This window comes from Pseudophryne corroboree, chromosome 3, assembly GCF_028390025.1.
Source record: "Pseudophryne corroboree isolate aPseCor3 chromosome 3, aPseCor3.hap2, whole genome shotgun sequence".
In the NCBI taxonomy this organism is placed as follows: domain Eukaryota; kingdom Metazoa; phylum Chordata; class Amphibia; order Anura; family Myobatrachidae; genus Pseudophryne; species Pseudophryne corroboree.
In genome coordinates, this window is record NC_086446.1 from 805,516,035 (window position 1) to 805,531,071 (window position 15,037).

Consider the following 15,037-nt stretch of genomic DNA (forward strand, 5'->3'; position numbering starts at 1 on the left):
TGTGACTGTCACCGTGTACTAGAGATGCTGGGCTGTGACTGTCACCGTGTACTAGAGATGCCGGGCTGTGACTGTCACCGTGTACTAGAGATGCTGCGCTGTGACTGTCACCGTGTACTACAGATGCTGGGCTGTGACGGTCACCGTGCACTATAGATGCTGGGCTGTGACTGTCACCGTGCACTATAGATGCTGGGCTGTGACTGTCACCATGTACTAGAGATGCCGGGCTGTGACTGTCACCGTGTACTAGAGATGCTGGGCTGTGACGGTCACCGTGTACTATAGATGCTGGGCTGTGACTGTCACCGTGTACTATAGATGCTGGGCTGTGACGGTCACCGTGTACTAGAGATGCTGGGCTGTGACGGTCACCGTGTACTATAGATGGTGGGCTGTGACGGTCACCGTGTACTATAGATGCTGGGCTGTGACTGTCACCATGTACTGGAGATGCCGGGCTGTGACGGTCACCGTGTACTAGAGATGCCGGGCTGTGACTGTCACTGTAAACTAGAGATGCCGGGCTGTGACGGTCACCGTGTACTAGAGATGCTGGGCTGTGACTGTCACCGTGTACTAGAGATGCCGGGCTGTGACTGTCACCGTGTACTAGAGATGCCGGGCTGTGACGGTCACCGTGTACTAGAGATGCCGGGCTGTGACGGTCACCGTGTACTAGAGATGCTGGGCTGTGACGGTCACCGTGTACTATAGATGCTGGGCTGTGACTGTCACCGTGTACTATAGATGCTGGGCTGTGACGGTCACCGTGTACTAGAGATGCTGGGCTGTGATGGTCACCGTGTACTATAGATGGTGGGCTGTGACGGTCACCGTGTACTATAGATGCTGGGCTGTGACTGTCACCATGTACTGGAGATGCCGGGCTGTGACGGTCACCGTGTACTAGAGATGCCGGGCTGTGACTGTCACTGTGTACTAGAGATGCCGGGCTGTGACGGTCACCGTGTACTAGAGATGCTGGGCTGTGACTGTCACCGTGTACTAGAGATGCCGGGCTGTGACTGTCACCGTGTACTAGAGATGCCGGGCTGTGACGGTCACCGTGTACTAGAGATGCCGGGCTGTGACGGTCACCGTGTACTAGAGATGCCGGGCTGTGACGATCACCGTGTACTAGAGATGCCGGGCTGTGACGGTCACCGTGTACTAGAGATGCCGGGCTGTGACTGTCACCGTGTACTAGAGATGCCGGGCTGTGACTGTCACCGTGTACTATAGATGCCGGGCTGTGACTGTCACCGTGCACTATAGATGCCGGGCTGTGACTGTCACCGTGTACTAGAGATGCCGGGCTGTGACTGTCACCGTGTACTAGAGATGCCGGGCTGTGACTGTCACCGTGTACTAGAGATGCCGGGCTGTGACTGTCACCGTGTACTAGAGATGCTGCGCTGTGACGGTCACCGCACAGGAATTGCATCTTCTTTGCACAGAATATTAGTGATCAGCACTCCACCCTCCTGCCCGTGCTCCCTGATTCCCCCGGTCATGCAGCATTGCTAGGCAGTGGCGGCTCCAATGGTTGGGCATCAGCGCAGTCCAAATTTCAAATAGGGAAACCACACCTGTTTTTATAAGCAGTCCTATACTGGCTCAACTAGGACTCTAAACTTTAGCAAAGCCAACTGTGACATGATGAGGGAAGCTTTAAGGGACGTTGAATGGGAAATTTTGTTTCAAGGAAAAAATACTCTGGAGAAATGGGATGTATTAAAATCACTGCTAGTTAAGAATACTCTCAAATTTATTCCCACGAGCAGCAAAAACAGGAATAAAAATCCCAAACCGATGTGGTTTAACAAAAAGATAAAGGAACTTCTGGGCAAGAAAAGGCGAGCATTCAAAAAATACAAATCTGAGGGGAATGCGGAGTCATTTCAGCACTATAAGGACTGTAACAAAATATGCAAAAAGAAAGCGGCTACAGTAGAAACTGAAAAACTAGTAGCAAAGGAAAGCAAAGCGAATCCCAAAAATTATTTAAATACATTAATAGCAAGAGATTAAAGAAGGAGAGTATAGGACCTTTAAAAAACAAGTTGGGAGTCTTGGTCAAAAATGATAATGACATAGCGGGCAAACTAAATTTGTTTTTTTCAACGGTATTTACAAGAGCGGACCCAACTCAGGGACTAACACACAATCTGAATAATGACAATGTCCCACAGATAAGTGCTTATTTAAGTGAGGAAGTCTGTGACCGATTAAAAAATGTAAAGATTAATAAGTCACCGGGTCCCGATGGAATTCACTAGTGATGAGCGGGTTCGGTTTCTCGGAAACCGAACCCCCCCGAACTTCACCCATTTTACATGGGTCCGAGCCATACTCGGATTCTCCCATATGGCTCGGTTAACCCGAGCTCGCCCGAACGTCATCATCCCGCTGTCGGATTCTCGCGAGATTCGGATTCTATATAAGCAGCCGCGCGTCGCCGCCATTTTCACTCATGCATTGGAAATGTTAGGGAGAAGACGTGGCTGGCGTCCTCTCCGTTTATTCATTGTTGAGTTGATGCAAATATTTGTGCTTGCTTATATCATTGTGGGGACTGGGGAGCAGCTTTATATTAATATAGGAGGAGTACAGTGCAGAGTTTTGCTGATCAGTGACCACCAGTTTTATCCATTCTCTGCCTGAAAAAAACACTCCATATCTGTGCTCAGTGTGCTGCATATATCTGTGCTCACACTGCTTAATTGTGGGGACTGGGGAGCAGCAGTATTATATAGCAGGAGGACAGTGCAGAGTTTTGCTGACCAGTGACCACCAGTATACGTTGTCTGCCTGAAAAACACTCCATATCTGTGCTCAGTGTGCTGCTTTATTGTGGGGACTGGGGAACACCAGTATAATATATATATAGGAGGAGTACAGTGCAGAGTTTTGCTGACACAGTGACCACCAGTATATATAGCAGTACGGTACGGAAGGCCACTGCTGTACCTACCTCTGTGTCGTCATTAAGTATACTATCCATCTACATTCTATACCTGTGTTGCATTTTAGTTTTGCAGTTTGCTGACACAGTGACCACCAGTATATATAGCAGTACGGTACGGAAGGCTACTGCTGTACCTACCTCTGTGTCGTCAAGTATACTATCCATCTACATTCTATACCTGTGGTGCATTTTAGTTTTGCAGTTTGCTGACAGTGACCACCAGTATATATACAGCGACCTTGGTGCGCCTCTTTTTTTCTTTGCATCATGTGCTGTTTGGGGACAATTTTTTTTAAGTGCCATCCTGCCTGACACTGCAGTGCCACTCCTAGATGGGCCAGGTGTTTGTGTCGGCCACTTGGGTCGCTTAGCTTAATCACACAGCGACCTTGGTGCGCCTCTTTTTTTTCTTTGCATCATGTGCTGTTTGGGGACAATTTTTTTGAAGTGCCATCCTGCCTGACACTGCAGTGCCACTCCTAGATGGGCCAGGTGTTTGTGTCGGCCACTTGTGTCGCTTAGCTTAGCCATCCAGCGACCTCTGTGCAAATTTTAGGACTAAAAATAATATTGTGAGGTGTGAGGTGTTCAGAATAGACTGAAAATGAGTGTAAATTATGGTTATTGAGGTTAATAATACTATGGGATCAAAATGACCCCCAAATTCTATGATTTAAGCTGTTTTTTAGGGTTTTTTGTAAAAAAAAAACGAATCCAAAACACACCTGAATCCGACAAAAAAATTTTGTGGAGGTTTTGCCAAAACGCGTCCGAATCCAAAAAACGGCCGCTGAACCGAATCCAAAACCAAAACACAAAACCCGAAAAATGTCCGGTGCACATCACTAGAATTCACCCAAGGGTTCTAATGGAGCTTCACTCTGAACTTGCAAGACCGCTATTTTTGATCTTTAAGTATTCAGTAATATCCGGTATGGTTCCCAAAGACTGGCATATAGCGGAAGTAGTGCCTATATTCAAAAAGGGAAGTAAAGCTGAACCAGGTAATTATAGACCAGTTAGTCTTAAATCCATAGTGGGGAAAGTATTGGAGGGTATTCTAAGGGATAGTATTCAGAAGTTCCTTGAAGTCAATAAGGTCATTAAAAGGAATCAACATGGATTTGTGAAGGACAGATCATGTCAAACCAACTTACTTGGCTTTTATGAAATGGTAAGTGTGACCCTTGATCAGGGTAAGGAGGTAGATGTAATCATTTTAGACTTTGCCAAAGCTTTCCACACAGTACCACACATGCGACTTATCTATAAGCTACAAGAAATAGGGCTATGGAGCATAATATGCACTTGGGTCAAAAATTGGTTAGATAATAGGGAGCAGCGCGTTGTGGTTAATGGATCATTATCAAATTGGACTGACGGGCTAAGTTGTGTGCCACAAGGGTCTGTACTAGGACCACTATTCAGCATTTTCATTAACGACCTAACAGAAGGTCTAGAGTATGGTGTCAATTTTTGCAGACTATACCAAATTGTGTAAGGTTATAAATACGGAGGGGAATGCTGAGTCTTTTCAGAACGACTTAACTAAACTGGAAGCATGGGCAGCCAAATGGAGAATGCGCTTCAATACAGACAAATGTAAGGTAATGCACTGTGGTAGCAAGAACAAAAATTTACACCTACATATTAAATGGGGTAATATTAGGGGATTCTGTACTGGAAAAGGACTTGGGTGTTCACATAGATAGCAAACTAAGCAGCAGTACCCAAAGTAGGATTGCAGCAAAGAAGGCTAATAAGATATTAGCATGCATAAAACAGGGAATAGATGCAAGGAACGATAGTGCTATACTCCCATTATATAAATCACTAGTGAGGCCACATCTTGAATACTGTGTGCAATTTTGGCCACCATACTACAAAAAGTATATTCTGGAGCTAGAAAAGGTTCAGATGCGGGCGACCAAACTAATTAAAGACATGGAGATGCTGGAATACGAGGAAAGGCTTGCAAGGCTAGGCATGTTTACAATGGAAAAGAGGAGACTAAGAGGGGACATGATCAACATCTACAAATATATAAGAGGACAATACACAGAGCTTGCGCGGGACCTGTTTTTGGTAAGATCAGCACAGAGGACACGTGGACATTCGCTTCGGTTAGAGGAGAAGAGATTCCGCACAATGCGGCATAAAGGTTTTTTCACAGTAAGGACAATACGTGTTTGGAATACCCTGCCTGAGGGAGTTGTAATGGCGGACTCAGTCAACACCTTTAAGAATGGGTTAGATAAATTCCTAATGGATAAGGATATCCAGGGTTATGGTGCGTAGTCACGCACTATAGTTACTATGAAAAGAGGAATAAAACACAACGGCTGACATCAGCATCAGACAAAATTAAGACCAAAATAATCCTGCATAGGAGACCACAAATAGGTTGAACTTGATGGACAAATTCTCTTTTTATAACCTTAGATACTAGGGGGGTCATTCCGAGTTGACCACTAGCAGTTTTTAGCAGCCATGCAAACGCTATGCCCCCGCCCACTGGGAGTGTATTTTAGCTCAGCAGAAGTGCGAACGAATATATCGCAGTTTCAGAGTAGCTCAAAAACTACTCAGCGCTTGCGATCACTTCAGACTGTTCAGTTCCTGTTTTGAGGTCACAACCCTGCCCAGCGTTCGCCCAGCCACACTTGCGTTTTTACTGGCACGCCTGTGTTTTTACTGGCACGCCTGCGTTTTACCAAACACTCCCTGAGACACCCAGAAACGCCAACTTCATGTCAATCACTCTGCGTCCACCAGTGCGACTGAAATGCTTCGCTAGACCCTGTGCAAAACTACATTGTTTGTTGTGCCCGTACAATGCGCGTGTGCATTGTGCCGCATACGCATGCGCAGAACTGCCATTTTTTTGCCTGATCGCTGCGCTGCGAGCAAATGCAGCAAGCTATCAACTTGGAATGACCACCTATGTTACCTACTGCCACCAACTGTCATCCCAAACTGACTCACCGGCAGCGGGTGCGGCTCCCCTATGTGGAATTTGGACTGCGCTGAAGCCCCACCACTGGAGCCGCCACTGCTAGACACTACAGTATGTCTTCTGGGTGTATATATGGCTGGTCCTCTGTACAAGACAATCTTTTGTGATTGGGTTCACATGCAGGAGCACCATTAGATTGTGAGCTATCGGAACGGGGCTCGCTCATTTTGAAATGAATCATGCCAGTTTGTTGCACTGGTGACACTGATTTTATGTGTGGACTAAACCCGCCACAGGAGCTGCCATGGGCTCAGACCATGCACCTGGCAATGCCATCTCACCTTACCCATTCTCTGCTAGGCCAAGGCTTTGAGGCATGGCATCACAGTGCTCCGCCCCTGGCATTTAGTAGTATCAGATAAAGGTAGGTCACTATATTAATAATGATAAAGCATCTTCTTTGTTATAAACACCATGTAATGTATGTGCAGTATACACCGTATGTAATAATATATATATCTGTTCAATTCTATAGCTGAAACCAAATGCTACGAAAACCTTGGATGTTTCACAAATGACGGTCCATATGGAGACTTACTGCTGAGACCATTATCTATCTTTCCTGATTCTCCAAAAACTATTAACACCCGATTCCTTCTGTTCACTGTGGATAATACCGACCACTATCAGGTAGGAATATCTGCTCATTGCTGAAATCATTTATGCACTGGACCCAATATAATAGTCCTAATATGAAAAAAATAATAATAATAATTTGGGTATATGAATTTCATTTAATTTTGGCTGCTTTTGTCACCAGTCGTCCTTCATCGGGAACCTCAAGTCACTTATCCATGATGATGGGGACCCTGCACCTCCCATCACTTCTTGCTGCCTCCATTCCCCACCCCACATCATGTCACTGCCCCTGACACATGCAGCCCTGTCCTCACTGACACATCACTCATCTCCTGATATACTCTGTGCTGCTGAGGACCCTGCTCCTCCCACTATATAACTCTCAGTCTGGGGCTTCCTGCTGCCTCCATACCCCTCCTCACATCATGTCACATGCAGCCCTATCCCTACTAACACATCACTCATCTCCTGATATACTCTGTGCTGTTGGTGACCCCATAATCCTTTAATCATATGCCCATCATTGTTACATCATCCTCCAATCATCTGAACATCATCCACCCATCATCTTCCAATTATTCTCCCGTCATCTGCAACCATCCACCCATAATCAACCCATTATCCTCCTATTACCTGCCCATCGTTGTCCCCTCATCCTCCCATAATCTGCCCATCATGTTTCCATCTTCTACTCATCATTCTCCCATCATCCCCGTTAATCCTCCATCATCCTCCTATAATCTGCCCATCATTGTCGCATCATCCTTCCATGATTGTCTTCCCATCAGCTTGCCATCAACCTCCCATCATCCCACAATCATCGCCCATCATTGTCCCATCATCCTTCCATCATCTGCTCATCATTGTCCCATCATCCTTCCATCATCTGCTCATCATTGTCCCATCATCCTTCCATGATCATCTTCCCATCAACCTCCTATTATCCTCACATTAGCACATTATCATTTACCCCCTCATCATCTGCTCATCATTCCCGCATCATGTGCTCATCCTCCTCCCATCAAACGAACATCTTCTCAGGGCCAGCTTTATTATTAGGCAGCTTTGAGCAGCTGCCTAGGGCACTTTGATCTGCAGGGCGCCCATGCCTACCATGAAATTAAGGATGTCTCTGAGGGATGCATCTTTGTTGAGCCTTAATACAGGCGCCATTTGTTAAACTTTTTAAGTTTAACTCCACACTTTTCACCTGATGGCAGGGGCTGATTAAAGAGAGGAGGGGTCCCTTGTGCATACTCCTTGTGGACCCCCTCCTCCCTGTCAGTGTGGCTGAAGCACTGTATACTCTGGCTTTGTGCCAAAGTCTACAGCGCATGTGCAGAACTCAGGGAAAATGGCTCCTGTGCCTTATTCCCAGGGACATTTCTATGATGCGTGCATGAATCACAGGGTAAATGATTTATGTCACCAGTGACGGGTGCCGAAGGACTCCGGAGGAGTATGTATATTTATAGAGGTGCAGGAAGTGCGGTGTTGGTCCTTTGGACCCAGGGTCCTGTGTGCACCTCATACCCAGCACCCATTATAGATATTCCAATGCCTGAGGAGCATATTGGTGTCTGGGTTGCGTGAAGGGGGGCCCGTAGGCTGAATTCTTGCCTAGAGTGCCAAGGAACTTTGCACCGGCCCTGCATCTTCTACACATCATCCTACTATGATCATCTTCCCATCTGGTGCTCATCATCCTACTATAATCTGCTATCATACTCCAACCATCTGCCCATCATCCTCCCTTGATCATCCTCCCATCATCCTTTTATCATCTGCCAATCATTTTCCCATATCCTTAAGCCGGGTACACACTAGAGCGACGTGTAGCCGGCCAATATCGGGGGTGATGATCCAGTTCAGGGGGAGGATGGAGCAGTGGGGAGGCCATGCTATATTTGGCAGCATGGCATCACTAGCGGTGTTGTCTTATTAACTCTGCAGCAGGGCCAACCAGAAGACAATGCTAACAACTGCTGAGGTGCACACACTGAACGATATTGCCGATATACAGTTTCGTTCCAAATCTGCTGGAAATTACATATTGGGACGAGATCATTCTAGTGTGTACCTGGCTATGCATGACGATCTTCCTATCAGCTGCCCATCAACCCTTCATCTTCTAAACATCCTCCCCTTATTCTCAGTCTTCTTCCCATCGTTCCCCCACCATCTGCCCATTATCCTTCCAACATCTCCCCATCATCATCTTATCACTGTCCCATTATCCTTCCGTCAGCTGCTGATCATACGTCCATTACAATCACCCCATCATCTTCCCATCAACCTCCCATTTTCTGCCCATCATCACACCAACATCTGCCCATCACCCTTTCATCATCATCATCCTCCCATCATCTGCCCATTATCATTCCAACATCTCTACATCATCCACTTATCACTGTCCTATTATCCTTCCTTCAGCTGCTCATCAGTGTCCCATCATCCGTCCAGTACAATCACCCCATCATCTTACCATCGACTACCCATCTTCTGCCCATCATCCTCCCATCATCTGTCCGTCATCATCCAGATCAGATTCTAGACTATTTGGAGCCCTATGCGAACACAGAAAAATGCCCCTCCCCCCCCCCCTACAAAAGTGTGGCCTTGTTGCAGTGGGTGTGGCCTTGTTGCAGTGGCCTTGCAGGAAAATACTACATTACACCAGCACAATAGTGCCCCTTACACCATATTGTACCCCAGACAGTACTGCATTTTGTTATGCCCCACTCAGTAATGCCCCTTGCACCAAATTATGCCCCACACAGTATTGCCCCTTGTTATGCCTCACACAAAAATGCCCCTTGCACCAAATGATGCAGCCACAATATTATACAGCATGCCTCACATAGTAATGCCCCTTCAAATTGCCACTCTACCTACTCATTGTTAGGGGTTGTTTTATGCTGCTGCTCCCTCCACTGCCACCGCCTCATTCCCGGTACAGCTATGCTGTTGCGTCTGCATCCTCCTGTGACAGGACGGTACCGTACGGAAGCACTCGCCGCTTGCCGCGTCCCGTCGACTGCGCACAGAATGGAAAGTCAAGCCGCACGAGGCCTGACCACATAGGGGATTCCCGCTTACCGTCAGTAACCGCCTGTTACTGACTCCACCCACTGCGCTGTGGGTGGGTTCTCGCTGCCACCACCAAACTCCTAACCTGCCGTGGCGTTTGGAACCATGGTTCTGCTCTGTATGTGCCGACGCACTGCTTTACCACAGCTGTGTGGTACTGACGAATCCCCACTAGCCACTTGCTAGGCCTCTACCGGTAGCTGGCGGAAGGCGGAGCTTGGAGACACTAGGTGCTTCCCTGGACAGCCGGAGGACGGGGCTAGGTTTGGCCTAACCCTGTTCGTCACAAGATGAAGCAGTCTTCTTGAGGCAAAGATGTTTATTTGCTCAATAGTTCTAAAGAGAACCCTTCCCTATTGCTAGGGGCAACAGCATACAATCAGATGTTTCAGCAGAATAAAGATGGTACAACTACAACTCTGGAGGCACGCAGGTCTCCTTTTTATGTCAGTTTTCCACACAGTATCACAGGGGGGTAAGCCCTCCCTGTCTTCTCCAACCAATCAGGTTATTTTACAAAATACCAATAAATTACATTTTACAAGGATATAAGTGCAATAAAACAATATCCTCCTTCCTGTCACCCGGACAACATTTGGTATCAGATTAACATTCACTATTGATACATTTATCACATATCTTCAAAATACAAATGTGTCTGGTCATTCCCATCTGCAGGCAATCCCAGTGTTTAAGATTACAACAGGAATAGCTACAATACAAACAAACGGTCTTCCTTCCTTTATCTGCCATTCACGGATCGTATATCAATTACATCCCCTACATGAAACAGATTCCAAGCCCATAGACCCAGTGATTAGTATCTCTCTCTAAGGAACTTACACATCAAAAGGTATTGTCCTTCACACCTCACTGCTAGGACAGGGCCCTTAGCATGCCACTTCCTATTTCCAGAGGATAAGAGTTGCTTATTCAGACAGCTATAGTAACTGCATTTTTCCTTTAAATATACACCAAGCCTGTCTTGAATATAAAATAGATACAGTTAAACATGCCTTCCTGCAATGGTGCACAGAGCACTACATATGACATGTTAAAAGTAAAACACATCATTAAACAAACTTTTAAACAGTCCGTAACATGGCGCCGGGCACGAGGGTTAACCCCTTCAGTGCCGCAGACGCCATTACACGTGTGGCTGGCTAGTCTCTCCGGCCACATTCCTCCCCCCCCCCCCCCCCATTCAAGCGGGTCAACCAGGGACCCATGTCCCAACGATTTGGGTCCTGGTCCCGCAGTCCCTTGTGTTGAAGGGGACGCTACCTAGGGTGTGTAGGCTCCGGCCTAGACAGTTCATCCATAGTGCAGTGGGCCTCTCTTCGTGGGTGCACAATGTTCAAATAGTCCACCTGAAGTCCAAGTTCAAGGCTCCACCACAAAAGTCTGTCCAATTTCCCCAAGGTAGGTTGCAGCCACCTAACAGGTAGGTGGTAAGTCACCACGGTGGGGGGCCGGTTACAAACAAGTGCCACCCACGGTGTCCCAACTGTTTCATACCCCACCTCCCACAATAGCAGTATACTGCTCAACCAGGCCACGGGGTGCTCCTGCCCATGTGGCTCTTTCTGGCTCGGTACTGCTCCCAGTCCGTGCAGTGGCGCAATAGTTCGTAACACACAGTCCTGGTCAAGAATGTGCGCCATCAGCACTGGAGCGGGTACCCGAACCTCCTTCAATGACTGGAATGCCAACTCGCAAGCGGGTGCAAAGTCCACTGACTTGGGAATGCCCTTCCTAGCCATCTCTGTCAAGGGGTTCACTACAGGACTAAAGTCAATGACAACATGTCCGTAGGGCCTTACAGGTTCTAAGGTCAGTACCGGTCTGGGTGATGTGGGTCGGGGACAGCCTCTGGTTGCCTCCACCCCCTCTGGGTTGGGCCTACCCCTGTCTCCTCCCACATGGTGCCCCAGGCACTGCACCTCCGTCATACCTATCTGGCAACTGTCTGCCCTAACTGTCAGACCTGCCCTCCAATCCTCTTCTGTCGACCTATGACTCGGGAAACCTAGCCTGTCACCTAGGCCTACTCCTTCCTCCTCAGCCGCTACCTGTGCCACAGTGATGGCGGCCAGACCACCAGCCTCTGGATCCTGTGTGGCATCCACTACAGGGAGGCTGCGTGTCTTCCCCGATCTACTGCGCACAGGCAGGGGACCTGCTATGTCCACAGCAACTTGCTGCAAGGGTTCTCCTATGGGCAGAGGCCCAGAGACAACACAACCGCTGGAGTGCCCCAGCTGCCAACGCATGGCACCAGCCTTACAGTTGGTCTGGGCGTCATCCGACATTCCAGACCAGGGTAAGCTCTGTGTCAGGCACTTCAGGGTACGGTCTGTCTCCGGGTTGCTGTCCAAAGGGGTTTCACTGGCAACCGACACCGGTTGCGCAGGAACGTTCCCTGAGGGGACCAGTTGGACACATTCCTTATCTGGTCTATCCCCTCCCACTTTCCTGTCTACCCTGTACCTTAACCCTTCCCGCCAGGTCAAACTTCCCGCCCCAACCCTGTCAAGGCCACTGCCAGAGTGGCGCCTCATGCCTTTCGGGGATGGGTCAGAGAGTCGAGCCTCCCTAAACTCCTGCCTGTGGCCCTCAATCTCTCCTAAATTGGGACGCTCTACAGGGGGATCTAGGTGGGGACTACTAGGGTCAGTCTGGTAGGGGTCAGTCATGGAAAAGTCTGTGTGGTTTCTCATACTCGCCGCCGGAGTTGGCAAACCACTTGGGTCAGGAGCATCATTGGGCAACCCCACAGGATCAAACGAGCTGGAACCGACATCCTCTGCGTTGCTAGTGGACGTGGGCATACCAGAGGCAAAAGGCATGCGGGGTCGATGTGCTGATCTAGCCGCTGTAATCTTTTCCTCTGGGCTGGTTGAAGCTGTGGTTGGCTGTGCTGGCAGTTGTCTAGCAGCTGTAGTCTTTTCCTCTGGGCTGGGCTGTGCTGGAGTAGCTGATGTCAACGGTGGGTTTGGAACTTGACTCCGGGGAATGGCGCCAACAAACGTAGTGACGATCACACCACCCAGATCATTTCCTAGGACCACATCAGTTGGGAGACCATCCATGACGGCAACTTCTCGCAACTCTGGTCCAGCTCCCCAGTCCAGGTAGACTCTTGCCATGGGAACCGCTTTTTCTGTTCCTTCTGCCAGGGTGACCGTGGCAGTGCGACCCTGCAATACTGCAGCAGGATCTATAAGGTGGGGGCTCACCACAGTGATTGAGGCCCCAGAGTCTCTTAGGCCTTCTCCCTGCAGGGGTCCCACGTGGACTGGCTGCAGGTGCCTCCACATGTTGTGTAGGGGCTGTTTGGCCATGCAGGTGACTCTCTCCGCAGAGTGCACCTGTCTCTCGCCACACTCCATCGGACTGACTGGAGGGGGAACAGTCTCTGTAGGCTCATCTCCTCTCGTCAAACAAGCGAGCCGGGCTCCAGCACTCGGATTTGGGGCACGAGTCTGGGGTGCTTGGGATGCAGGACAGTTCATCCTCAGATGTCCGATTTTCCCACAGCCGTAGCACTTCTTCTCCAGGCGTGGCACCGATGATCTCTGATCAGTTGCAGGGACGGTGCGGTTGCTGGCCAAGAGCACCCGGGTTGGAAGATGCTTGTCTTTGGGGGTGATGAGCTGAAGAGGGGGGTCCCCTTGGTGGTACAGTCTGTTGGAGCTGGCTGCTGGCGGGGCGCTTCTGCCCCCGTGGCCGAATTGCCCCACATTTGTCGGCTAATTGGGCAGCCATTTTTAAGCTGGGTGGCTCCCGATCTAGCACCCACTCCTTCACTTCTTGGGCGCACCTGCGGTAGAACTGCTCCCTGCAGATCAGGTCGATCAGTGCGTCCCATGTAGTGGCTTCCGAATCCTTCACCCACTTCACCACGTACTGCCGCAGCTGGTTGGCGAACTGCTCATGGGTGCTGCTAGGATTCTTGGGCAAGTCTCTGAACTTCTTCCGGTAAGACTCTGGAGTGATGAAGAATCGCTGGAGGAGGGCCTTCGTGACTTCGTCGTAGTTCCCACAGTCCTCCGTCGCCACTCCTCGATAGGCCTCCAAGGCCTCTCCATGCAGAGTGGGCACAAGGTGTCTCACCCACTCTGACTTAGGTAGATCGTGTAGTTTGCAAGTCCTTTCAAAAACTTGTAAATGTCCATCAATGTCCCCATCACTGTCTGCAAACTTGGCAAACTGAACTCGTCCTGATCTGTGTACAACAGCTGACAACGGCTCCCGGGGTACCACGGCCTGTGATGCCCGCTCCGCATGCCACATCCGAATGACAAGCATGCGTTCTTGCTCCGTTGCCCTTTCCCCCAATTCCGCTAGCCGATCTGCTAGGGTATCCGGGCCGCCCCCCCTGGGACTTTGGGATCCTGGCCCTGCTAGGGATTGCTGGGAAACATTGCTGCTGTGAGAGAGGGCGGGGCTTGTGGTTCTCACCGGTTCCTTACGAAGGTCCACTGTTGGGCTGTCCTCTGCGATGCTGACGCCGTCAGTGCTTTCCACCTCCGCCCGATGAGACTCCTCCCAGCTCCTGAGCGCCGCCTTCATGACGCCTCTGGACGCGTTGAAAGGGATATCCACACCCTTCACCTGGCATACGATCTCCAGATCCTCCTTGGACATTCCGCCGAATTCCGCCATCTTGTGCGTTCTCCTGTGCTGCAGTCACTCCTCTCCTGAGTAACTCGGCTTCTCCAATCGGGTGATGAAAAGCCGCCTGGGATTATCCCACCACTATGCCACCAATTTCTGTGACAGGACGGTACCGTACGGAAGCACTCGCCGCTTGCCGCGTCCCGTCGACTGCGCACAGAATGGAAAGTCAAGCCGCACGAGGCCTGACCACATAGGGGATTCCCGCTTACCGTCAGTAACCGCCTGTTACTGACTCCACCCACTGCGCTGTGGGCGGGTTCTCGCTGCCACCACCAAACTCCTAACCTGCCGTGGCGTTTGGAACCACGGTTCTGCTCTGTATGTGCCGACGCACTGCTTTACCACAGCTGTGTGGTGCTGACGAATCCCCACTAGCCACTTGCTAGGCCTCTACCGGTAGCTGGCGGAAGGCGGAGCTTGGAGACGCTAGGTGCTTCCCTGGACAGCCGGAGGACGGGGCTAGGTTTGGCCTAACCCTGTTGGTCACAAGATGAAGCAGTCTTCTTGAGGCAAAGATGTTTATTTGCTCAATAGTTCTAAAGAGAACCCTTCCCTATTGCTAGGGGCAACAGCATACAATCAGATGTTTCAGCAGAATAAAGATGGTACAACTACAACTCTGGAGGCACGCAGGTCTCCTTTTTATGTCAGTTTTCCACACAGTATCACAGGGGGGTAAGCCCTCCCTGTCTTCTCCA

General features: G+C 49.6%; 1 protein-coding gene across 4 annotated transcripts in view; it reads left to right on the plus strand.

The window, feature by feature from the left end:
* Positions 1-15,037, plus strand: part of LOC135056918 (pancreatic lipase-related protein 2-like) — a 130,353-nt gene that overhangs the window by 4,085 nt on the left and 111,231 nt on the right. For all 4 annotated transcript variants that reach the window (XM_063962691.1, XM_063962694.1, XM_063962692.1 and 1 more), the window contains exon 4: positions 6,463-6,617. In XM_063962691.1, the coding sequence (XP_063818761.1) occupies positions 6,463-6,617 (155 nt within the window). The remainder of the gene's footprint in view (positions 1-6,462; positions 6,618-15,037) is intronic.